The 26,742-nt window shown below is 40.8% G+C and overlaps 2 protein-coding genes across 2 annotated transcripts; both read left to right on the forward strand.

Annotated features, from left to right (window-relative positions):
* The first annotated feature begins 6,208 nt into the window (after positions 1-6,208).
* Positions 6,209-8,798, forward strand: LOC145630957 (polygalacturonase inhibitor-like). Its single transcript, XM_081683079.1, has 2 exons — positions 6,209-6,768; positions 8,325-8,798. Exons 1-2 carry the CDS (start codon positions 6,227-6,229, stop codon positions 8,785-8,787), a joined length of 1,005 nt encoding a protein of 334 aa, XP_081539205.1. The 5' UTR covers positions 6,209-6,226; the 3' UTR covers positions 8,788-8,798.
* Positions 8,799-24,153: 15,355 nt separating this feature from the next.
* LOC145630958 (polygalacturonase inhibitor 1-like) lies at positions 24,154-26,669 on the forward strand. Its single transcript, XM_081683080.1, has 2 exons — positions 24,154-24,914; positions 25,963-26,669. The coding sequence occupies exons 1-2, from the start codon at positions 24,352-24,354 to the stop codon at positions 26,462-26,464; spliced, it is 1,065 nt and encodes a 354-aa protein (XP_081539206.1). The 5' UTR covers positions 24,154-24,351; the 3' UTR covers positions 26,465-26,669.
* Positions 26,670-26,742: the final 73 nt, after the last annotated feature.

Raw genomic sequence — 26,742 nt, forward strand, 5'->3', positions numbered from 1 at the left:
ACTTAGAGTGTCTGATTTCTACATACTTTGCTAATTTGTTTGCTACAAGTTCCACGGCTGATGAGGAGATTAGAAGTGCTCTTTTCCAGATGCACCCTAACAAAGCCCCCAACCCCGATGGTATGCATGCTCTTTTTTTCCAAAAGTTTTAGCATATTGTTGGTTCTGATATCATAGCTTTTGTGAAAGTATGGTGGAGGGGGGATGTGAATTTGTTGGAAGTGAATAATACTTGCATTGTGCTTATTCCGAAGTGTGAGTCCCCATCTCATATTTCGGAATTTAGACCCATTAGCTGTTGTAATGTTGTCTATAAAATTATGTTGAAAACAATAGCTAATAACACACTACGTGAAAAAATGAAATTGGCACCGGTTCAAACCCGGCCTAAGGCACCGGTTTGAACCGGTGCCAATGTGGGGGGTGCCAATTACCCCCCTTTTTGGCACCGGTTCAAAACCGGTGCCATAAACAGGTTTTGGCACCGGTTAACCGGTGCCAAAAATACTAAAAAAAAAATTTTATCCTCCTTTTGGCACCGGTTAACCGGTGCCAAAAATGTCCATTTTTTTTTTTTTTTTTTGGTTTTTTCTCACTTACCAATTAAATCTATCAACTGAAAAAAAATAACAATCACAACAAAAATCGAATTGGTTTCAATATATATAATCCAAAATTTACAATACATAATCAAATCCAAAATTACAATATAGATCAATTATAACTAACATATAAATAAATAAATAAAAAATTACATTATAAATCATAAAAAAAATTATAGTATACTAGTAAATCAAAAAGAAAATTACAATATGAACATATCAATATTCTTGCATAATCTGTACCTGCACTAATTAAAACAGAAAAAAAAAATCAATTGGTAAAAATAAGCTTGAGAATTAATAAAAAAAAACCCAGAAATTCAAGTTGAAATAAAAATCGAAATTATCAAAAACGAAAAAAAAAACCAATTAAAAATCAAAATCAATATCGGAAAAAAATCAAAATCGAAATTATCAAAAACGAAAAAAAAACCAAAATTGAAATCGAAAAAAAAAACCAAAAATTCGAAAAAAAAAATTGAAATCGGAAAAAAAAAACCCAATTAAAATTGGAACCCAAAAAACCAAAATCAAAAACAAAATCCCAGAAATCGAAAACAAAAACCAAAATCAAAAATCAAAATCAATATTGAAAACCAAAAAACCAAAATCAAAAACAAAATCCCAGAAATCAGAAAAAAAAAAAAAAAAAAAAAAAACCAAAATCAAAATTGAAACCTAGAAAACCAAAATCGAAAAAAATCCCACAAATCGAAAAATAAAAAACCAAAATCGAAAATAAAAGGCAAAATCGAAAAAAAAACGAAATACGAAAAACGAGTGAGTCAATCTTTAAGCAAAACCCAGAAAACCAATCTCAAAATCTTTAAGTCAATCTTAAAATCGAAAAAAAAAACCAAACCCAGAAAACCAAAATCGAAAAAAAAATCCCACAAGAGATTTTATGGTGGTGGCGGCGGCTGTTGTTGTTGGTGCTCGAACTTGGTGGTGGTGGCGGCTGCTGTTGTTGCTCTATTTCAAGCTTTGGTTGTTGCAGATCTAAGGGAGAATATGAACGAAGAACGAAGAGAGAGAGAGGAGAGAGAAGGAGGAGAGAGAAGGAAAGGAGAGGAAATGGGGGACGAATGGAGGCGGATAGAACTTAGGTTTTAGCAGGGATAGAACCTAGGGGGAATGGAGGAAAGAGAAGGAGAGGAGAGGAAATAGGGTTTAATAATGCTCCGTTTTTTTTTTTAAAAGGATGGACCGGTTCAGTGGCACCAGTTCAAACCGGTGCCCTTTGTATTTTTGGCACCGGTTCGATCTGAACCGGTGCCATTACTCTTGGTCTAAAATCCCGCCCATTTTTAGGGCGGTTTTTAGCACCGGTTTGGTCTGAACCGGTGCCATTTGGGGGTTGCCTTTTTGTATTTTTCTACTAGTGTAAATTGAAGGGTATCTTGGACAAGGTGATTTTCCTTAATTAGAGTGCTTTCATCCCGGGTCGTCTTATTTCTGACAATGCTCTTGTTGCTTTCGAGATTTTTCATGCTATGAAGAGGGGAGGAGAGAGTGAAGATGGTAGAATTGACTTGAAATTTAATATGAGTAAGGCTTATGATAGGGTGGAGTGGGTCTTTTTGGAGAAAGTGATGTGTAAGATGGGATTTTCGGAGGCATGGATTGGTAGAACTATGAGTTGTTTGCAGAGTATTCAGTTTGCTTTCAAGATTAATGGGCAAATATCTGGGTCTGTTACTCCATCGAGGGGTCTTCGGCAGGGAGATCCAATTTCCCCATATTTGTTCTTATTATGTGCTGATGCTTTTTCTACTCTGATTAACAAAGCTGCTAGAGATGGTCTTATCCATGGTGCCAGGATTTGCAAGGGTACCCTCCATGTGTCACATTTGTTCTTTGCCGATGATAGCATACTTTTTTCTAGAGCTAACATTTTAGAGTGCTCTATGATAGCTAATATTATTAGCCAATATGAGAGAGCGTCGGGCCAGAAAATTAATTTAAACAAAATTGAAGTGGCTTTCAGCAAAAAACTAAGTGTCAAGCGTCGAAAAGAAATTGTGGATACATTGGAAGTTCGAGAAGTTGACAGGCATAACAAATATCTTGGTCTATCAACAATAATTGGTAGGTCAAAGAGGGCTATTTTCGCAGGTCTCAAGGAGCGGCTCTGGAAGAAATTGCAGGGTTGGAAGGAAAAATTATTATCAATGCCCGGAAAAGGAAGTGATGATAAAAGCAGTAGCTCAGGCAATCCCAACGTATATGATGAGCATTCTGAGGATCCCCGATGTTATTATTGATGAATTTCACTCCCTTTTATCTCGATTTTGGTGGGGTTCGACGGAATCAAGGAAGAAGATACATTGGCAAAAATGGGATGAATTATGTAAGCCGAAGGATATGGGTGGTATGGGGTTTCGTGACTTAAGGGTTTTCAACCAAGCACTATTGAAAAAGCAATGTTGGCGGCTCCATCATAATCAAGGTACTCTCCTTCACTCTATTTTGAAAGCGAAATACTTTAAAAATTGTGACATGTTAGAGGCTAGTAGGGGTTTCAACCCTAGCTACACTTGTATGTGGGGAGCAAAATCATTGTTACTTGATGGGTTGAAATGGAGGGTACGGGATTCTGCTTGGTTGCCTGGTAATTCCTCGGTGTGCGTGCCAACACCGTTGCAACATAGTGAGTTGGGGCTGCGGGTTTGTGATTTAATTAATCACGATACTATGTCTTGGCGTGAAGATGTGATTCAGGATAATTTCAATGCGGTGGATCAAGCATTAATTTTGTCTACTCCTTTGTCTTATCGAACAACCAAGGATGTTATGTTTTGGTGGCTGAATAAAAATGGAGTGTATTCGGTTCGTTTGGGGTATTGGCTGGGCAAACTTGGTCCTTCAAATGCGCAACATCTTGCTCGAGATGAGGCATGGAAACTGATATGGGGTATTCAAAGGTCTCCGAAGCTAGCACACTTTTTGTGGAGGGCATGTAAAGGGTTTCTAGCTGTTAGAGAAAGACTTCACTTTAGGCACATATATGGTGGACAATAAGGTATGTGCAGTATGCAACAATGGCGATGAATCTGTGATTCATGCCACTTTCGAATGCAAGGCAGCAAGGGACATTTGGGCAGTAAGCAACCTCGAGCTTCATTCAAGGATAGGCTAATGTGGATGGCATCGAAGGTTGGGAGTGATGAGTTGAGAGCCTTCGCTACTCTAGCGTGGGCTTCTTAGTGGTGCCGAAACATGTCTATTTTTGATAATTGGTCGGGTTGTTCTATTAGTGTGGCGTCAAATCTGTCAAAATCTGTCATTGAGTATGGTGAGTATGCGAAAAATGTCTTTGTGGGACAGAGATTACAGGGGCAGCCATCTCCTACATCTTGGTCTAGACCGTGTAGGGGTATGGTGAAATTAAATTGTGATGCTCACGTTGGGAATGCAACAGGGCTCGGGGTTGTGATCAGAGACGAGGGTGGGAATATTCTGGTTGCTGCTGTTCGAAAGGAGAAGGTGGGTTGGTCCCCCGAGGTGGTTGAAGCTGCGGCGTGTCGATTTGGGCTTCAGCTTGCAGCAAGGCTGGGTTACTCCTCTGTAATCCTTGAGACTGATGCATTGAAGGTGGTTCAAGGGGTGAAGAAGCAGACTGCCAACTATACTCCTTTCTCTCTGCTAGTCGAGGATATATGTGTGTTGTTTAATCTTTTTAATTTGTAGATTTCTCTATTTCTCATATAAAGCGTGCGGGTTATACTTTAGCTCACCACGTTGCTAGGTGGGAGTCTAGTAGTTGTAATGAACGTGTTTGCAATAGGTCTTTTCCCCCAAAGTCTTTTATCTTTGGTGGAGATTGACCTCTATTAATATATTTATCCGCAGGTGTTTTAAAAAAAATAAAAATAAATAATAATGCGAAGTATATAATAAAAAAGAAAATTGAAAAAAAAAAAACATTTAGATTGTTCGTGGGGTTTAGTCTTTACTTTTAGTGGTTTACAGCTCTGCCATCACTTAACCCTAACTAAAGCTCACATACTGTAATATTAAAATAATACGGAGTGCTTAACATTGAATTTATAATAATTTTCTTTTGACTTCAGTTAATATTTAATAAGCAGATATACGTGATGAATTAGATGATACACTTTTTCTTTGGTAAACTCTTTGGTAATTAACCTTTCACTTTTACTTTTAACTTTAAAATTAATTAATCCTACTTAGGTTACGATATGCTTTTTAATAGTTGCAACACTTTTTCTTTTTACGCTTGCCGATACATGTTTTCAATCGTGAATATAGTACCTCCGTTACAGGTTATGTGCAACGATTTGACATAAAACACATAACCTGTTGTGTAACGGAGGTAGTATTTAATTCTCCATAGGTAAAAATTATAAACATTTGATATTAAAATTGTATAAGTCGAGACGAATCTAATAAGATTCCACTGACTATATTTTTACTTAGGTATAAACCGTCAAAGCTAGTCAAAGTGTGAAATTTTTACCATGAAGGCGGATGCGCAATGCTCCGTGCATCCGTTTTCTTTTTTAAAAAGGTGGAATGAACATTTAATTGTTCAGTAAAGAACATACAGTTATTTTATAAAGAATATCTAGCTATTTTATAAAGAACATCACATATAATTATATTGTAATGAACATATAGCTGTTTTGTAAAGAACATATAGCTATTTTGTAAAAAAATAAAATAAAAAAATAAAATAAAAAAAATAAAATAAAAAAAATAAAAAAAATCAAACTTTATGTTCTTTATATATATCTAAAGAACATCCGTAATATTAATAAAGAACATGATAATTATAGATGGTCAACTTCAGCCCAACCCGAAAATAAGGCAGGTTTGGGCAAGCCTAAAAATGCATTTTTAGTTAAAAATCCAAACCTAACCCAAAAAAGCCCAAAAATCCCGCTATATTTTTCTAGTTTGGGCACGAGATATTATGTTAAGGCCCGGCCCGACCCGAATTTTTGATCACCTATAATGATAATTTAACGTAATTAACATTATTTTTATTCAACGACCATAATCTAAAGACAAAATTCAAAGAACATTTCAAAATAAACAATTAACATTATGTCATAAATAAAAGTACATTATACTAACAATCAAAGAACACGAAGATAAATAATATTATTTAACATTCTATAACATGTTCTTTTCACTTTAACTAATTGTTCTTTACATTTTTATATAATGTTCTTTACAATTATATAACATGTTCTTTTCACTTTAACTAAATGTTCTTTACATTTCTATACAATGTTCTTTCCGCTTTTTTTGGAAGGGATGCACCATGCGGATCGTGCGTTCGCCTGCAGGAACCATGCATTGGTCAAAGTGAAACACATAAATAATATAAAAGTTAAACTGTTACAACTATTAAAAAACGGTAGAAGTAACTGATACTCCATAGTTTTTAATGTTGAGTAGTAAAAAATACAATTACATTGAATAACGTTTGGGTACTAAAATTTAAGCTAAGCACATAAAATACAAACCGAAAAATAAAATAATAAAAAAAAAAAAACCCAATTAACATCTACAAGGACGACTATAAATAGTGAATATAAGGTTGGTAATTAAAGCAAGCCTATCTAGATTCTCTAGCATTATGAAACAACAAAACAATGGAAGCCCTACCAAAAATATCACTTCTAGTTTATTTTATCTTCTTCTTTTTCTTTCTCAAACCTTCACAATCTACTACACATTGCAATCCAAATGACCTTAAAGTCCTCTTACAAATCAAGAACTACTTCCACAATGGACCAACCTTCTCAGAATGGAACCCCAAAACAGACTGCTGTAACTGGAATGACATTAGTTGCAACGACGATGCCAACCCGGGCCGTGTTACGTCTCTCACCGTTGCCTACGGAAGTGACGTTATCGGCCACATCCCACCAATGGTTGGAGATCTTCCATTCCTTATGTCACTGCGGTTCTTTCAGTTGCCTAACTTAACTGGTCCGATTCCTAAAGCCATCACTAAGCTCACTAAGGTTGAAGTACTCGATCTTAGCTCGAACAAGCTCACCGGGCCTATTCCGGATTTCTTGAGCCAGATTAAGAGCCTTCAGCTTGTTGATTTATCTGATAATCGCTTTACTGGCAAAATCCCGTCCTCTTTGTCTACTCTCCCGAACTTATTTGAGCTCGATATCTTCAGGTTTGTGTTTTTGCTCACATCTAGTTGTAATGTCAAACTATAAAAGCTATTTTTTATTTTGGGTTTTTCTATATAGTAACCCTGTTTTTTTTAATTTTTTACGTTGTATCCCAACATATATCACTTTGTTCACTGTAACCCCAATATATTTTTTGTTTCCATACGGTAACCTTGCCGTTAAAAAATTCCGTTAGTGGAGCCCACTCTCCATTATTAATATTTTTTTTATCGATTTGCGCGTTGAAAAATACTCCGTCAAAGGTTTCAAGGGCTATGTTGGCCCTTAAGGGTCCAAATTGAGCCCATATTTGGCAAAAAAATAACGTAAATGCCTCATTTTGTGTGTTAAAATGTGAACATGTATATCGAGACATTTCTTAATAAGAAAACCGAGGCAATTACATTATTTTTTTGCCAAATATGAGCTCAATTTGGACCCCTAAGGGCCAAAATAGCCCTTGAAACCTTTGACGGAGTATTTTTCAACGCGCAAATCGATAAAAAAATATTAATAATGGAGAGTGGGCCCCACTAACGGAATTTTTTAACGGCAAGATAACGGAAAGGTTACCGTATGGAAACAAAAAATATATTGGGGTTACAGTGTAGAAAGTGATATATGTTAGGGCACAACGTAGAAAAGTGAAAAAAACAGGGTTACTATATAGAATTGGAATTTTGGAAATGCATCTTAATATTATCAATTTATTAAAATTTAGCATTATAAAAGTCACAAAAGGCAATGATGTAAACATGGGCTTCAGGTTTTGTACCACAACTAAGACATTACTAATTATGTTACTTATTAGAAGAAAATTTTGACAATTATCACATTCTGTTTAGTCCATTTTAGCAATTACCACCTTCTATTTTTTTTTTTTTTTTGAAAATTACCACCTTCTATTTTCAAAAAATCAAAAGTTACCACCTTCTTACCTCCCAACTACCACATGGCGTCATTTTGGGCTCATTCTTTCCCTTTCCTCCCTATTTCCCTCACATTTCTCATTTCTAACTCTATTCTCATCCCCCCTATCACTTTTTTTCCCCAAACACTCAAAAACACTTCAATTCACTCCTCCAAATCAAAATTAACGAACAATTATTGGTAGTTTGGGGGAAAAAAGTGAAAGGGGAGATGAGATTCCATAAAGGAATGAGATATGTGAGGGAAATAGGGAGGGAAGGGAAAGAATGAGCCCAAAATGACGTCATGTGGTAGTTGGGGGGCAAGAAGGTGGTAACTTTTGATGTTTTTGAAAGTAGAAGGTGGTAATTTAAAAAAAAAAATAGAAGATGGTAATTGCTAAAATGGACATAACAGAAGGTGGTAATTGTCAAAATTTCCTTATTAGAATTACATAACTTTCTTAATATGTAAAATATTTGTTTACAAATTTAAATTATACTACCTTCGCTACAGGTTATGTGCAACGATTAGACATTTTCCCTCTCTGCTTTATATCAAATCGTTGCACATAACCTGTAATGGAGGTAGTATTAATCATTTTATAATATATTTACTGATTCATAAATTAATGTAACAATATTTGCAGAAACAAACTTATTGGTACAATTCCAAAGAGCTTTGGATCATTCAAGAGTGCTCTAACTCTCCAAGTATGGGGCAACAAATTATCAGGAACTATCCCACGGTCGTTAGGCCACGCAAACTTGACGATCTTAGACGTGTCCGATAACAAATTCACGGGGGATGTGTCGTTTCTATTCGCAAGAGATAAACCATTGGGCACTATCGTACTAAGGAATAATAAGTTCAAGTTTGATTTTACAAATGTGGACTTGCCCCGAGGATTGAAGGGCATTGACATGACACGCAACAAGATATATGGTTCACTTCCGAAACGACTAGGCCAGCTGCCCTTACAGTTCATTGATGTGAGCTACAACCAGCTGTGTGGCCGGATCCCTACTGGCCGTCGATTAAAGCGGTTTGAGCCCTTTCGTTTCTCCCACAACAAGTGTCTCTGTGGTGCTCCGTTACCTCCTTGCAAGTAATTCATGTGATACGAATATGAGGTGATGTACTGAAAAATAAAATTATGAGACTTAAACAAGCTAAGACTTAAGCTTGTAACAAGCTATCGTTTGGAAGTTGGCTAAAGCTATTCTTTTTTTTTTTTTTAGGTATTTCGAATGAGTTTTAAATTGTATTTGTGTTGTTAGCCATGTAATTGCAAAACATGCCTAAGAAGATTGAGGATAAGGTAAGATTTAATCATTGGCACGTCATATGAAGGTTTACATTTATATGATAATCAAGGTTGAAGATAAATTAGTATACATGATTTTGTACGGCCAAGTTATATATACAGCACCCACAAAGATCAAATACAAAACAATTTTTTTTTTTTTTTTTTTTTTTTTTTTTTTTTTTTTTTTGTGTGTGAGGAAATCAAATACAAAACAATTAACATAACAAAAAGTACAAAACCACTATTTTGACCGAAAAAAAAAAATTAATAAAAACCAATATGTAATCACCAAACTAAAGGAAGACATCATCCCTTATTTAGGGTTTCATTTGAAATAAGCCCACAAATGCCACAACACACTACATTGTTCAGCCCTTAACAATCGGCCCAAAACTCACTCAAAGGCAATCCACACTACAATCTATAGCTCAAATCTTCAGCCCTTAAATTTGTTTCATAATTTCTCTGATTGAAATAAACCCACAACGGCTATATTACTTTCCCCTGTTTTTTTCATCTCCTCTTAATTCCTCTGTTACTCCGCATAAACCCTCTGCTATTTCTTCTTCTTTTCCTCCAAAAATAAATTACAAAATCATAAAATTAAAGCTTTTTCGAAGTGTATGGAATTCTTTCAGAGTCATTCACAACAATAAAAATGGTGATTGGTGCGTACATCCCTCTTTTAAAATTTTCTTTGTTTGTTTGTTTTTTTTTTTCCCCCTAAATTTTTCAATATTTACTGTTTTTTTTTTTAACTGTGATTGCGGATCAAGAACAAACAATTCTAACAATTCATTAAATGTTAATAATAACAAAGAATTTTTGACTTTTGCCACCTCCAAATATATATATATATATATATATATATTTTGTTTCGGATGAAAACAATAGGACCTTGCCGAAGGTCCAATGAAGTGGATGAAGACTTGTCCGGTCCAAAGGATGCTGGGCGAAGGTTTCCTGCACAGCAAGCACACGTAAACTGGCCTCGGGGGTGGATCCGAGGAAGACCCCTCCGATGCCGAAGTCAAACAGTGTTCTTAGAGAGGAAGCTATGCAAGAGATTTAATGCTTGAGGCTTTAATGTGTATGTCATAAATGAATTAATTGAAGGCTTTTATACCTTTGCATATGAAGAGAGGAGAACAATTGGGCCCCAAATATTCATGGACTGACCATTGCGATTTGGACCAATTGACCTATGGCTGACTTGGCTTGATTGGAGGCTTGGGCCTGGACCTTGGAATATTGGATCATTTAATGAATAGGCCCAATTAGCTCAATTGGACCCAAACAACTTGCCCCCCAGACCCGATTTGGAAGGATGACGGGTCGGGTTTGAATCCAATAAAAATGGAGGGAAGTGAATGATTTAATTAAATCAAAAGATTTAAATTTGAAACAGTCATTAATTAAATAACTGTAATTGGGGTAGTTAATAGGAAATGGAGAAGATAATGGGCGGTTGTCGGCCTCAGCCGAAAGTACAGGGATGGTAAGTATCTTCGGCTGGGGCCGAGGACTTTGCCTTGTTTAATTTTCTGCCTATTTCTAATGCTTATTCCCTCAGTTTAACCTTCGTCTTGTCTTTTCAAAGCTGAGCGAAGCTACCTCGGGTATTGACTACAATCGGCTTGGGGTGAACGCAAAACGAGTCATTTTAGATCGGGCTCCGGCGATCACGACTCCGAAGAACCGTCCGTTGCATCTGCATGAAACGGGCCTTCAGATCGAGGCTTCCGCCGATTACACCAAGCAGAAGCCTTGGTGGGAGAAGCGAGATCCCCTCAGGCCCTTATTACCCGAGGAAGCACAGGCTGCTCAGACAGCCGAGGACGTGTCCCGAGCAATCGACTCCTTGGAAGGAGGTGTTGGGACGTCTAGTGCTTCCGAGAGGGATACCCCTGCACTTGGAGCTCAGTCGAGGGTTCCGGTAAGTTCCTTGGCTCCTGACGTTCTTTTTTTTTTTTTTTTTTTTTTTTTTTTCCTCACGCTTTGCTGCCCCCCCCCCCCTTTCTGCAGTATGAGGAAGGGAGCGGAAGGAGAGAAGGGAAAGCGCCTGCTCGTTATGAGGATCCATCTTCGTCAGAATCTGAAGAAATGGACGAGCAGCCCTTGGCAAAGAGGAGGAGGAGGTTAGCCGTGCTGGGGCCTCGTCAGTTTCAGACGGGGATGAGGCCTACCGAAGGCATTCAAATAAGGGAGCCTGATGAAGGTAGACGCTCGCCGAGGGCTCCCCCTCCGCCGGAAGCTCCGCGTCCTCAAACCCCCCCTCCACCTCCCGAAACTCAAGAGATGGAGGTGGACCAAAGAACTCCTGATCCGAAGGGGGGGGGGGGGGGGGTTCAGGGACGCTCCGTTGAGGACTCTGAGAAACCGATCGCTGAAGGTTTCTCAGATGATATTGATAGGGAGGTTGACGCCCTACTTCGTCAACCTGATCTGGGGGAGGAAGCAGAGAAGGTAATTGCTGCTGACCCTGGTGGAGACCAGCTGGGCTCCGCCGAATGGGAAGAAAATGCTGAGCCCGAGAAGGCTCAGGAGGTCCCCTCTTCTTCCTTCCCATCCTTCCAGACGCTGAACTCTGGAGATCTGGGCTTCTCGGCCCCCCGCATCACAGTCCCAGAATCTGTTTGAGAACGAATTTGGGGCCAGAACCGTGAAGGGGCTGCAGGTTACTTCGGCGACCTAACTGGTATGTCAGAGGTGGACCGAGCCAGGGTGTGGTCGCTGAAGGCCACTGCTGGAATGGGAGAGTCCAGCCGAAGGGTCCCTGACCCTGCCAGAGACAACCAGCGCTTGTTGATGCAGGTACTTAACCGTTTAAGTTTTAAGTTTTTTTTTTTTTTTCAGCTCTTCTCCCCCCCCCCCTTTTTTTTACTGACGTGCCCCTGTAAACAGGTTGTGCACAATCAGACTCTTACTGTAGAGCTGATAGACACCCTCCAAGACAAGCTGGAGCGGGCCTGGGAGGATGCCAAGATCGCCCAGGAGGAGGCGAAGCTGGCAGAGCTGAAGCAGCAAGCCGCTGAAGAAAGACAGGCGGCGGCTAAGAGATATGAGAAGCAGGCTGCTGAGGCCCTTCGGACCTTCTGCCATGCCATGGAGACTGAGGTTTTCCCTACTCTGATGGTCGGGGAGAGCGTCATCAACGAGCTGGGAGCTTTCGGCATCCCCAGTTTCAGGGCAGCTATCTCTTGCCGAATCGCTGCCGAGGTTGCTGGTCAAGTACGAGAGATGGATCAAAGGCTGGAAGGTCTTGAGTCCAGCAGGATGGCCGCTGAAGAGGCTCACCAGGCCAGGGATGCTCACCGTTTTGCTTCCCAAGCTGCTGCTGAGGGCCAGGACCAGAAGCTGAAGGAATTGGAAGATCAGCTAAAGGTTAAGAGAGATGAGCTGACCCAGGCCAAGGCCGAGACCTCCAATGTCCAGCTGGAGCTTAACGAGCAGAAGACTTCTTCATCCAAACTCTCAGAAGAATTAGAAAAATCTAAAAAAGATTTGGAGGAGAGTCGAAAGAGGTTGGCTGATGCTAAAGCCTTGCTCCAAGTCCGCCTCTATACCCAAGAAGAATACGAAATGGGTTACATAAATGGGTTTAAGGTGGCTCGGAGGTTGGCTCTCCATGCTGAGCCTTCGCTAGATTGGTCCAAGTGTGCGCTTTGGGCTCAGGATCCCGAGGATCCGCACATGCTGTATGCTACTCCTGCTGAGCATGAAATCCTTCAGGCTGAACAAGCCGAGCGGCAGGAGTTGAAGGCTGAACAGCGAGCCGCTGATGCTCAGGTAAGGGCCCAACCTGCCTCCTCTGCTGCTGGAACCGAGACTGCTCCGGGGCTAAACACAGCTGACCAGCCTGATCCTCCGGCTGAAGCATAGGAAATCGGGCAGTCGTCTTCAGAGTCTTGCGGATCAACGTGTGCTTAACTTCAGATTTGCCGCTTTCTGAATCTCTTTTTGCCTTATTTTTGCTTCAGCTTGCCTTGATGTACAAACAGTTTATTTTTGTTTCTGTACGTATTTCGGCAGCTGTTATTTTCTGCTTGTGGGCGGCTGCCGATATAATCTTTTAGTTTATTTGAACACTTAAACTTTGTAGCTCGTTATACGAGCATGAATTCGTGTTTTATGCATTTGACATTTCCCTCGTACTGCTTTGCTTTGAACTTGCATTTTTTGTTTTTTTTTTTTTTTTTTTTTTTTTTTTTTTTTTTTTGTTGCTAAGTATAAAGCTTCAGCTTAGAGATGTCAGCTGAGGCAGTCTGCACTTGTGCTTCCAGCTGAGGCAGTCTGCACTTGTGCTTCTTGCCCTCCCGGACATCTGAAGACTTGTTCTTCAGATTTCTGAGATTGTTCTCATTTTCCTTGTCTATTTTCTGCTGTTTTATGCTTTTTCCCTCGAGTTTTCGTCCATCTTAAAAATGGATATCTCAAACACAGGACCACCTGAAGGCAGTGTTTCAAATAATGGCTATCTGGGATGCAGAGCTCAGTTAAGGCAACATCCCAGATTTGTCCATGGACTCATTGCCTTGCAAAACAAGTCCTATTGGGGTTTCTACCCCAGCTGAAGGACCAGAGTTCCTTAAAAAGGCGAGTTTATCGGCAATCCAAAACCAGAAGCTCTGAGGGCGAAGGTTTCGGACAGGGCCGAAGGAAACCCTTAAAGAGTAGACAGTATAAAGAAAAGCAGGAGAAAATATTGCAAATGTTTGTAGAAAATAGTGGCTCTGAGGCCTTTCATTAATAATTCAAAATGTACTTACAACGATTGTTCTGCCCCGAAGGGTTTACACATGATATTTTTTAAGTATATCAGCATTCCAGTGATTTTTCAACTCAGTCCCATCCAACTGCCGAAGTCGGTATGTCCCTGGTTGAAGCTCATCATAGACTTCATAGGGTCCCTCCCAGGCCGCTGAGAGTTTCCCATGAATTCGGTTTTTTTGCACTGCAGCAGCATTCCGAAGGACGAGGTCTCCAACTTTGAGAGGCCTCGCTTGGACTCTTCGGTTGTAAAATTTGCTGATTCTCTGTTTGTACGCAGCCATTCTGACTCGGGCTAAGTCTCTCTCTTCATCGAGAAAATCAAGGGATTCCCTCATAAGATCCTCATTCTCAGCCGAGAAGTGGTGCACTCGCAGGCTTTCTGTACCGATCTCCACGGGGAGAACGGCTTCAGCGCCATACACCAATTCAAAGGGTGAGTGGCCTGTTGCCTCTTTTTCGGTCGTCCGAAGGGACCAGAGGGTTCCTGGGAGCTCCTCCAGCCACTTGGACTTCTGATCTTCAACCCTCTTTTTGAGGGCGTTCAGGATCTTCTTATTTGCAGCTTCGGCTTGTCCGTTACTTTGCGGGTGGCATACCGCCGAATATGCCAGTTTGATGCCAAACTGATCTGTATACCGCTTCAGCGGCAAGTTATCGAACTGCCTCCCATGATCGAAGACAAATACTTTCGGGATGCCGAAACGAGTGATGATATTCTGCCAGATAAATTTTCTGACAGTTAGCTCTGTAATATTTGAGGATGCTTCGGCCTCGATCCATTTACTGAAATAGTCGACACCAACTATCAGCCATTTTTTCTGGTATGCGGCATCCGGAAATGGGCCCAGGATATCCAGTCCCCATTGGGCGAATGGAAGTGGGTTCAGCACAGGCTGAAGCTCTTGGGCTGGCTGATGGATGACTGGTTGGAATTTTTGGCATTTTTCGCATTTTCTGACCAGTTCCTTAGCGTCCGAGATCATGGTGGGCCAATAGTACCCCGCCCTTAATGTTTTATGGGCCAAGGTCCTTCCCCCAATGTGGTTTCCACAGATGCCGAGGTGGATTTCCCGAAGGATGTAATCTGCATTCGTCGGTCCCACGCATTTCAGCAATGGGGCTGAGAAGGACTTCCTCAGCAGCTCCCCGTTGAAGACAATGAACCTTGAACCAGTTTCGCTTTAACTTGGAGGCCAAAATTCTGTCTTCGGGAACTTCTCCCCGAAGCTTGAAAGCTAGGATGGGATCCATCCAGCTTGGTTCTTGATCAACGCAGCATACTTCAGATGCTTCGTCGATACTTCTTTCTCGGCGCACCTCCACATATACAGATCGGTTCAGCTCAGTGAGAGTTGAACTGGCAAGTTTGGAGAGTGCATCAGCTTGGGCATTCGGAACCCTGGGGATCAGCTGAACCTCAAAAGTTCTCAGCTTTGCAATAACTGACTTGATCTTGACAAGGTATGAAATCATTAAGGGCTCTTTGGCCTCGTAGCTGCCACCAATCTGATATGCAACTAGCTGAGAGTCTGTCTTCAGACAAACGTGTTCGGCTTTCAGCGAGATGCACAATTCTAGGCCGGCAATGGCCGCCTCATATTCGGGTTCGTTATTCGAAGCTTTGAATGAAAATTTTAGTGCGTACTCGAAGGACTTGCCTTCAGGAGAGGTTATGACCACACCTGCCCCCGAACCGTTCACGGTGGAGGATCCATCCGTGAACACGGTCCAGGTTTTCTTTTCATCATCCAGCGTTTCCTGGTACGAGCATTCGGCCAGGAAGTCCGCCAGAGCTTGAGCCTTTATGGCTGCTCTCGGCTGATAGCTGATGTTGAATTCTGTGAGCTCGAAAGCCCATTTGGCCAGCCTACCAGATTTCTCAACTTTGCCGAGAACCTTTTCCAGCGGCTGATCGGTCAAAACCACTATCTGATGACAATCAAAATAGGGTCTTAACTTCCGAGCAGCTACCACCACTGCATAAGCAACTTTTTCGAGTATGGGGTAGCGGGTCTCGGCATCCGTTAGAGTGTGACTGACGAAGTAGATCGGTTGCTGAACCTTACTTTCCTCCCTCAGCAGCACTGCACTGATGGTGGCTGGGCTGACAGCCACGTATAAGTACAGGGACTCTCCTTCCACTGGACTAGCCAGCGTTGGGAGTTGAGCCAGGTGCTCCTGAAGCTGCTTGAAGGCTTCTTTTTGCTCGTCTTCCCAGACGAGCTCTTTTGTTTTCGGGAGTTTCAGAGCTTTGAAGAAAGGTAACCCCTTGTCCGAGGCCCGGGAGATGAACCTCGAGAGGGCTGCCATTCTTCCGGTGAGCCGCTGAACATCCCTCTTTGTTTTCGGCTCGGGAAGATCGAGTGCTGCCTGCACCTTGGCGGGATTGGCATCAATCCCTCTTTTGCTGACCATGAACCCAAGGAATTTCCCTGACTTCACGCCGAAGACACACTTCTTCGGATTTAGCTTCATCTGGTGCTTTCTTAGGGTGGCGAAAGTTTCTGCCAGGTCCTTAACATGGTCCTCATCCTTTTTGCTCTTGACGATCGAATCGTCAACATAGACTTCCATGTTTCGGCCTTTTTGCTCGGCAAAAACTTGATCCACTAATCTTTGATATGTTTCCCCCGCATTTTTCAATCCGAAGGGCATCATTTTGTAATTATACACCCCGGCGTTCGTAACGAATGTCGTATTTGCTCGGTCGTCGGGGTGCATGAAGATCTAATGATACCCAGAAAATGCGTCCATGAAACTAAGCAACGCGTGGCCACTTGTCGAGTCAACTAGCTGATCGATCCTCGGCAAGGGATAAAAATCCTTCGGACACGCCTTATTTAGGTCCGTGAAGTCAACGCACATTCTCCAGGTGCCATTTGCCTTCTGAACCATCACAACATTAGCCAGCCAATCTGGATACTGACAGGGTTCGATGAAGCCTGCATCCAGCAACTTTTTGACCTCGGCTGCGATGTCTCGGTTCTTATTTGCGGAGTAGTTCCGCTTCTTTTGCTTAACTGGTCGACACGTGGGGTTGACATTAAGCTTATGAGAGATGAGGTCTGGACTTACCCCAACAGGCATGTCAGCTGCCGAGAAAGCAAACACATCTCGGTTGTCCCGAAGGAGTTGGATGAGTTCAACGCGGACTTTCGGATCAAGGTCCAATCCGATTGTAACGCATTTTTCAGCGTCTCCTTTGGTCAACTCGACTGTTTCAGTCTGATGGTCCAGCTCCCTCGTCGTGAGGCTGGACTCCTCATTTTCTGGTCTGCTGTCTATGTCAGCAGGAGTTCCAGATTTTTTCTTTTTCGGCTGGCTCTCTGAGTCTTTCGGCTCAGATGATGAGCCAGCCTTTTATTTTCCTAGCCCTTTTTCTTTGGCCATGTCTCCTTGAGCCGAAGCACTTAGGCCCTTCGACCTTTTCGCGCTTGGCTAATTATCTTTCTCCTCCTCGTCCTCGTCGTCCTCTTTTGTACGACTGGTGGACGGCTTGAGGTAGTTGCACCTTCGGGCCTCCTTCTGGCTGCCCTCGATCCTTTCGGGGTAGCCGGCATCCGAGACATAGATCATCAGTTGATGGTATGTCGAGACTACCTCTTGGATCTCATGAATAATGGGTCTCCCCATGATCATGTTGTACACAGAAGGAGCATCGATGACCAAGAATTCAGTCATGACGTTCCTGGCTGCCTCATCGCAGCCGATGGTGACAGGAAGTGTCACCTTCCCATCTGGATAAGTTGAGGCCCCGTTGAATCCGGATACCGAGTAGGGTACCGGCGTGAGGTGCTTGGGCTTCAGCTTAATTTGATTGTAGGCCTTTCGGAACAGGATGTTTGCCCCGCTGCCACCATCAACAAGAACCTTGCTGACGTCGTGGTTGGTCACCGTGGCGATGATCACCAACGGATCCTCGTGAGGGAACGTTACCCCCCGGTAGTCGGCGGCTGTGAACGTCATGTTCGGCACCGGCGACTGAGGAGGCTGAATGCTAGCATTGTTCACCTGGTGGGTCAGAGCCTTAAGGTGTCGTTTGTGTTCCCTCCGAGAACATATTCCTCCCGAGATAACATTAATTGGAGGGAATTTTCCCTCCGCGTTTTTGTTGTTTTTCCGGGGGAAGTCAAGCTCTTGCCGAGAGTCCTTTTCGGATTTCTCAGCCTCTTTTTTCTTGCGGTGATCCGCGATGTATTTTTTCAAGTACCCCTTCCGGACCATATCTTCGATCTGGTCCTTCATCTGAATACACTCTTCAGTGTTGTGTCCCGGTGATTCGTGGAACTCACACCACTGATTTTTATTTTTGCGCTGATACCACTCGGGGAGTGGTCTCGGCTTCCTATAACTCTGCTCTTCCTTCGTTACGCTATAGATCTTAGCGCGCGGAAGGGCTAGCGGAGTATAAGACTCATATCTGCCTGTGAACGGGGCAGATTTTTCCTTCTTCGGCTCGCTGGCCGAAGATTGTTCCGAGGCTTTCGCCTTTCCTTTCGTCTTCTGGCCTTGACCTTCAGACGATTGTTTTTGCTTCCCACTCCCGGATTGGGGTTGGGACTTTGTTTTGTTCCACTCCTCGGCTCGGATGAATTTATTCGAGGCATTCAGAGCTTCCTCCAAGGTCTGCGGGGTGTGCATGACCATGAAGTCTAGGAACTTTCCAGGCTGAAGGCCGTTCTGCATTGCAAAAACTGCCAGCCCTTGGTCCAGCTGAGAAACGCTGGATGACTCGTTGCTGAAACGGGTCAAGTAGTCTCGGAGACTCTCGGTCTCCCCTTGCTGCAGGCCCATGAGCTCAGCAGTGGTCTTCTCTCGGCGGTTTGCCGTGGAGAATTTTCTCTTAAACTTGGTGGACAGGTCGTCCCACCCCGTTATAGAGCCTTCCTTTACTCCCTTGGAGATCCACGCTTGCGCGACCCCCTTGAGAGTGGTGGGAAAATATTTGCACCAGGTCGCTTCGGACCTTGGGCAGAGATGCATGTGCCCCTCGTAGGAGGCGATATGGTCCTTCGGATCTGAAGTCCCATCATATGTAATGTGCGACGGTATTTTAACCGTGGGCACATGCTCTTCCAGAATCCATCGCTCGAATGGAGAACTGGTGGGTAGCATAACGGCCTTGCCTTTGTTCCTGGCCGAAGGGACCGCGCTCCGCCCTCTCAGAGAGGTAGGAGTGGTTTTCGTCCCTGGCTGGGAAGTTTGGGCCTCGGCTACAGGGAACGAGAGGCGGCTGTGCACGCTTGGCTCCCTGCCGCCGAGTCGGTCGAGTACGCTTCGGCGAACAGTCTCAGGTCGCTCTCGGTGGGCAGATTCCGGCCGAGAGGCTGAGCTGCTGTTCTTATGCGTTTCTGGCCGAGAGGTAGAGGATCCTTTGAAAAATTGAGGGTTCTTTTTCCTCTCTCTTTCAGTCCTCCAGGTATCCTCTTCCCACTCTTCCAGCTCCCGAAAGGAGGGAGGCTTCCCTCCATCTTTGTCGAGCTTCCTCCGCTGATGCCTGGTATGCGGAGGAGTTCGATCACGAGGTGGAGGCATATTTTGTGCCCTCATTGCCTCCATGAGCACCGCCAACGCTCTTGCCACTTCTTCCGAGCTGGGCCCCGTTAAAGGGGTCGTCGACTAAGTGTGAGAGTGAGAGCGGATGGTCAGAGGTTGGCTTTGGGGCACTGATTGAGTCCTATGCTCGGACTGACTTCTGTTAGACCGAGGGGGACTCGGCCTATGATGAGAGTTGTGAATTACGGGAGAAAGGGAATCCTCCTGGTATGATCCTCCCCCCGAACTAGCACCCTTAGAAGAGTTCCGGTCCGGCGAAGGTGATGGTGTAGGAGTTTTAGGCCTTTCGCCCGTTCCTTGACTTAGTCTTTTGTTCTTGCGGTTCTTAGCCATTGCTACTAAGATGATTGCAAGATGATTTTGATTGGCTTAAAGATTTTTTGAAAGTCTTCCCCACAGACGGCGCCAAATTGTTTCGGATGAAAACAATAGGACCTTGCCGAAGGTCCAATGAAGTGGATGAAGACTTGTCCGGTCCAAAGGATGCTGGGCCGAAGGTTTCCTGCATAGCAAGCACACGTAAACTGGCCTCGGGGGTGAATCTGAGGAAGACCCCTCCGATGCCGAAGTCAAGCAGTGTTCTTAGAGAGGAAGCTATGCAAGAGATTTAATGCTTGAGGCTTTAATGTGTATGTCATAAATGAATTAATTGAAGGCTTTTATACCTTTGCATATGAAGAGAGGAGAACAATTGGGCCCCAAATATTCATGGACTGACCATTGCGATTTGGACCAATTGACCTATGGCTGACTTGGCTTGATTGGAGGCTTGGGCCTGGACCTTGGAATATTGGATCATTTAATGAATAGGCCCAATTAGCTCAATTGGACCCAAACATATATATACATATAAAGTTTTACTTTGCCACCGTATACAAAAATAAAAGTTGGCTTTTATCACCGATCACCTCTAACTAACGAATTCCGTCCATAAATCTGTTAATGGGGCCTATCTTGTACACGTGTCACCATATTATTGGTTAATTTGTTTAAAAAAATAATAAAAAAACAAATAATTTTTTTTATAAAACCGGTCATCAACCAACGGGCCACCGCCAGACCAGCTACCAGCCCACCGCCGGACCTACTACTAGCCCCATTGTCGGACTGATTATTAGCCCCACCGCCAGACTGCTGCCAGCCCACCACCAATTCACCAGCAGCCACCGCACCGGCCATCACCAATTCGCCACAACGCAGCCACCGCACTGCACAACACTCTAGCCACCACCACCAAATTTCGACCCCCTTTCCTCCGATTTTTCGACCTCAAAACCCAGGACACCAAATTCCAACCACCGATATATACCCCTCCTAATTCCGACCACTTTTAAAACCCTAGCCACCACTTAATTCCGACCACCTCCCAAACCCACACCAAATTCCGACTCCACCTTAGCCCCACACAAATTCCGACCTTCCGGGGTAAGTTGATTTCGTTCTCGGTTGGTTGATAGGGAAGATCGGGGAAGATGAAAAAAAAAATTCCAAGATGGTGGGCCTTACTAACGGATTCATGGACGGAATACGTTAGTTGGTGGTAAAATCTTATTTTTGGAAATTTTGTTGGTGGTAAAATAAAACTTTTTTTTATGTATGTGGTAAAAGCAAATAAGTCGTTTTTTTTAGAGGTGGTATAAATCAAAATTTCCTAATAAATTTTTTTTTTTTCTGAAGAAATTTCTGTTTCGAGAATTCCCTAGTTTCACCAAAATCCTTTTTTTTTTAAGAAAAAAAAAACATTTAATACATTTATTTATTTTTAATTTCAGAATGATGATTTAGTTTTCAATACACCCACTACTTTTGTTTTCAAATCAGAATTTAAATAGGGTTTTTATTTTTTATTTTTTATGTCCTTTACTTTTTTTTACGGAGTTACTATGGTTTTGACAACTTTTTGTTTTGGACAACTAAAATTTCAATTATTTAGTTTTATTAAAAAAAATAGTTATATAAACTTTTATTATTGGCCGTTTGAAGTTAAATTATGAAGGGCAAAATGGTAATTTAAATAACTAAATACAACCCTAAATCCTTAAACCCTAACCCTAAACCCTAAATCATATACCTAACCTTTAACCTTAAAACCTTAAATTCTAAACCATAACCCTAAATCCTCAATTCCAAACCCTTAACCCTAACCCTAAATCTTAAAGCTTAAAATCAAAACCATAAGCCCTAAACCCTAATCTTATCGCAACCCTTAACCCAAAATCCTAATTAAAAATTTACAATAATTCTGCTAGCTAGCTGTCGTAGAAAATATGTTGTTATTTGCCCATATATATTTTAGTATTGTAAACCTTAAACCCTAACCATAAACTTTAATACCTAATTAACCTTAACCCTAATCATTAAACCCTAACACTAGTTTTTCTTTGTCAATGACTAATTTAAATTGGACATATGTAATTTTCCCACACACAAAATAGAAACTAGAGTTATACAAAATAAACTTTAGTTAGATACCAATTGAGAAAAACTCATGAATATAAATTAAATTACACTAGCTTTTTACAATCTTAGCCAGGGGCGGATCATTGAAGAGGCTTAATGGGGCTTGGCCCCTAATGGGTTTAGGAAAAAAATTGAATATGAAAAGGTTTAAAGGCCCATAAAAATTGGAGGAAAATCGTGAAAAAAAAGAAAGAAAAGGAGGGTTAATTTTTAAGGTCACGTGAAAGTCAACATTGGAGATAAAATTCAATTATTGCCGGATTCCGACCTCAAGATACCCCCAAATAACAAAATAAACTTATAAGGTCTTTTTATACCACTTTAAACATATAAGATTCTTTCGGACAAAATAGTGAACATATATGTCCTTTCCAGACAAATTTTCCTATTTTTTAAAATAGCTTGGGCCACACACTAGTTTTACATTTGAAAAATTGATGAACTAGGGAGAAAATATGTGAAAAATTACACCATTGTGGAATTTTTTAGTGTTGATGCTTTTTTATCATTTTAATTAGGACATTTTGTGAAAAACTACCTTATAAAACACTTTTTTTTTGCGAGAAACTACTTAACAAAAAAAAAGGAAATTTTAGAAAATAACACCAGGAAAAAACCCATATTTTGATTATAACACCACAAAATTTAAAAGTTTGATTATAACACCACCAAAAAACCAAAAAAAATTGATTTTACCACCTCTTACTAACGTCATCCAAAAAACCGTTAGTAGGTCCCACTTAGTATACGTGTCAAGCATATACTGGATAAAAATAAAAAATTAAAAAAAACAAAAAGAAAAAGAAAAATCCTAACCCAGCCACCGCACTCACCACCGGCGCAATTCCACTTGCCCCCACCGCCGCTGCTGGTTCCCCCAGCTGACCACCCTGGACCGACCACCCTTGACCGACCACCGGAACGAGCACCACCTTGACCCTTAAACATCGTACCCAGCTCAGCCCAGCCCCGATTCAATTTGATTTCTTGAAATGGGTTAGGGTTCAGGTGAGGGAGGTTTTTGGGTAATGTGGGTTGGGATTTCGATTTTCGACGAAAGCTCTAGGTAAGGAAGAAGATTTCGGCGACGATGGTGGTGATGTAGCTGAGTTAGCTGTTGGTGGCGTGATGTAGGAGTTCGGCGTCGTGGGGTGGTTTTCGGGTTTGGACGTTTGGTGGTATGAGTTTAGCGGCGTGAGCGGTTTTCAGGGTGGGGGAAGGCGATATTCGGCGCCATGGGGTGGTTTTGGTTGGGGAGATGGGTGTCGCCGGTTTTGTTTAGGGAGATGGGTGTCGGCGACGGCCTGGGTTATAGTGTCGGCGGCTGAAGCAAGGTGGCGCCGGTGGTGGGGCTAGCTGTGTTAAGGGATTTTTTTTCTTTTTATTATTTCATCTTTTTTAAACCTATAGGCTATTGACACGTGTCAATTATGGGCCCCACTAACGGATTCCATCCAAGAATCCGTTAAGTGGTGGTTAAATCAAATTTTGGTGTTTTCTTGTGGTGTTTTAATCAAAATTTATTTTTTTGTGGTGTTATAAACAAAATTTGTGTTTTTTTTGTCTATTTTCTAAAATTTCCAAAAAAAAAATGTTGTAAGAAACTACCTTATAAAAGGGTAAATGTTGTAAGAGAATACCATTGGTCGGGAAGTCACCGTTGACTTTCATTTTTCGGCGTTGACCACATCACGTGCTAATCACGTGACTTTTAATTCACCCTTTCTCTCCTTTTTTGGTCAACGCCGGAAAATAAAAGTCAACGATGACTTTTCGACCAAAGGCAGTCTCTTACAACATTTACCCTTTTATAAGGTAGTTTCTTACAACATTTTTTTTATTAGGTAGTTTCTCGCAAAAAAAGTGCTTTATAAGGTAGTTTTTCACAAAATGTCCTTTTAATTAAGTACCATTTTTTTTTTGGAAAGAATAATTAACTACCATTTTAGTAGCATTAATATGTAAAATTTTAATAAATAAACATTAATGTGAAGTTTTTTAGTTTTATTTTATTTTTATATATTTTACTAATGATGATTTTTTTTTTTCAATGGAGATTAGGTTTGTCTTCTTGTAAGATCAACACCTAATCTATCGAGAAATTAAAAATAAATTTTTTTTTTGTATACTTCATATATTATTGGTTTACTGGTAAAAAAAATATAGTAATAAGAATGATAAAGATTACATAGAAAATTTTCAAATATTTGATGTACTTGCTATTAAATTTTAATATTTTTATTATTATTTAATCTACTTAATTTTAACTAATGGCAAACATAACCAAAACATCAAACCCACCCCTCCCCCTCTTAAGCATATAAAAAGTTTGTGCTTTCAAACATGACACCCCTCCCCCCACCCAAAAAAAAAAAAAAAAAAAAAAAAAGATTCATTAAAGCAACTAGCTGTGACTTATTCTTAGCTTGTTTCAATCTATGCTACTTGCACAAGGTAGTTGCACAACACATGTTCAACCACTGATTCAATTTTCATAATTGGCTAGCTTAGATTTATCCTATGCAATTGAATTGGCTTCAAAACAATTCATATGTTTCAACTTTCACAATAAAAAACCATGAATTATACACTACCAAAAACCTCATTTCTCTGTTTTTGCATTCTTCTTTTGTTCTTCTCCTCGTGTAAATCCTTAGAATCCCCTTCAATATGTCACCCAAATGATAAAAAAATCCTACTACAAATCAAGAATCACTTCCATAACGCCTCATGTTTCGCGTCATGGATGCCTGATTCTGACTGCTGTTCTTGGTCCGGTATCAAATGTGATGAAAATGATGCTAACCCAGGCCGTGTAACTGTCTTCAGAATCGGAGCAAACGCTGTCAACTGCATATCAGGCCAAATCCCGCCGATGTTAGGTGATCTGCCCTTTCTTAGGAAATTGAGTATCAACTTTCAAGATAACCTGACTGGCTCGATTCCTTTACGTTTGAGCAAACTCACTAGGCTTGAGTGCCTTCATCTTTGCTGCAACAACCTCACCGGGCCGATCCCCGATTTCTGGGGGCCGGAGTTCAAGAGTTTGCATCTACTTGGTCTCCATCTAAATTACTTTACTGGGACTATACCATCATCCTTGTCGCTCCTCCCAAATATCACTAGGCTAGCACTGTTCAGGTTAGTATATATGTTAACAACTTAAATTAAATTCTCATAACTTTTATGGAAATTTTAAATTGGTTTAAAATATCAATTTGTAAGATGTGTATATGATATAATGTAAAAAGTTATACAATGCAATCTTTAATGGGTAGAGAATAATGTTAATAGTTGAATTCAATACACTGACATAAGTAAAAAACTAAAAACTCTAAAAAGTGTTAAGAAACTAATGAGAAATGATTTCAATTTAGGAGTCACTAGCACAAGTGGATGCTAGCTTACTATATTGGAGTAGTGGTCCATGTTATTGGCATTATGTTTCCGTATTTCTTTGTGATATACGAGTATTTTTTCTTTGTATATAAATAATTGAATATGGCTCTATACATTTTTTTTTATTTTTTTATTTTTTTTTTTTTTGGGGTAAAGCAAGTTAAATGATCCTACCTTTTCTTTACAATTGTTTAAATAAAAGTAGCTTTAGCAGATAGAAGGAGCAAATAAGTTGTTAACCAAATTGTATATACAAAGGGCTTGTTCTCATACGATTATTTTCAGTTCACTTCAATTTTAATAAGTTCAGCTCATTTCAACTCTTAATTTTCTTCTCTTATAAAATATTCATTTCTATTCAGTTCAGTTCAAGTCAATTCAAGATCAGTTCATTTCAGTTCAACTCATTTAATTCAATGAGAACAGGCTCGAAGTATCAATTAGTCATTTTGGTTCGAAAAAAAAAGTCATTTGGTTTGACAAAAATAAATAAATAAATAGGTCGATAATTCATATAATTGGCCAAGTTATTTGGTTTGACGAAAATAAATAAATAAATAGGTCGATAATTCATATAATTGGGCCAAGTTATGGCCCTTAAGGCCTTATGGGCTTGGGCGTTCTAATTCTTTGGTTTTTTTTACACTTGACAATTTTTTCTAAGACACATGACCCACATATTATGTACATACCCCCTCTCCCACAATGCACTTATTCATATTAGTAGAGTACTAGTGTTGCTGCTTATTGCTAACCCTTGCTTCAAATTTTATTTGCAATAATTTTGCAGCAACTTGCTAACTGGTTCCATTCCAGAGAGTTTTGGATCATTCAAGACTAATCTTTCTCTAACATTGTTGAACAACAAATTATCCGGTACTATCCCTAGATCTTTGGGCCAAGCGAATTTCACAATCATAGATTTGTCCTACAACCAATTTAGTGGAGATGCATCATTTTTGTTTGCTAAAGATAAACCTCTTCAAAGAATCTCACTAAGACAAAACAAGTTCAAGTTTGATTTCACCAATATAGACTTGCCCAAGGGATTAAGGTCTCTTGACATAGCTGACAATGAGATCTATGGATCATTTCCGAAACGACTCGGGCTGTTGCAGCCCAAGTTTATCGACGTTAGTAACAACAATATGTGCGGCCACCTCCCTACTAGCGGACGGTTGATACGGTTTGACACTTCTGATTTGGTCCGCAATAATGAATGTCTTGTTAATATTTTGTTACCCCCTTGCAAGATGTTAATATGTGATGAGAAACAAGTTCTAGAATTTTAACTAAGAATGGTTGCTATAATTACTCTTGAAAGAATGGTACATTTATGTATTTATGGAAGAGGCTAAAATCCTTGTACATTTTCCACAATAGTATGTTTTGTCTTGATTTCTGTAATTTTACAACAATTTCATATTGTTTTTTTCCACTTTGTTCAAATTTGTCTTACAAAAAATATGTAACATAGGGAATAGTTTAAATTACATTAGTTCATTTGGCAAATGAATATAGAGTTTTGTAGTAAGAAATTCAAAAAGTTTGCTCAAGAATTTTCTAATTG

Source organism: Chenopodium album, chromosome 5 (assembly GCF_948465745.1).
Source record: "Chenopodium album chromosome 5, dcCheAlbu1.1, whole genome shotgun sequence".
NCBI lineage: Eukaryota > Viridiplantae > Streptophyta > Magnoliopsida > Caryophyllales > Amaranthaceae > Chenopodium > Chenopodium album.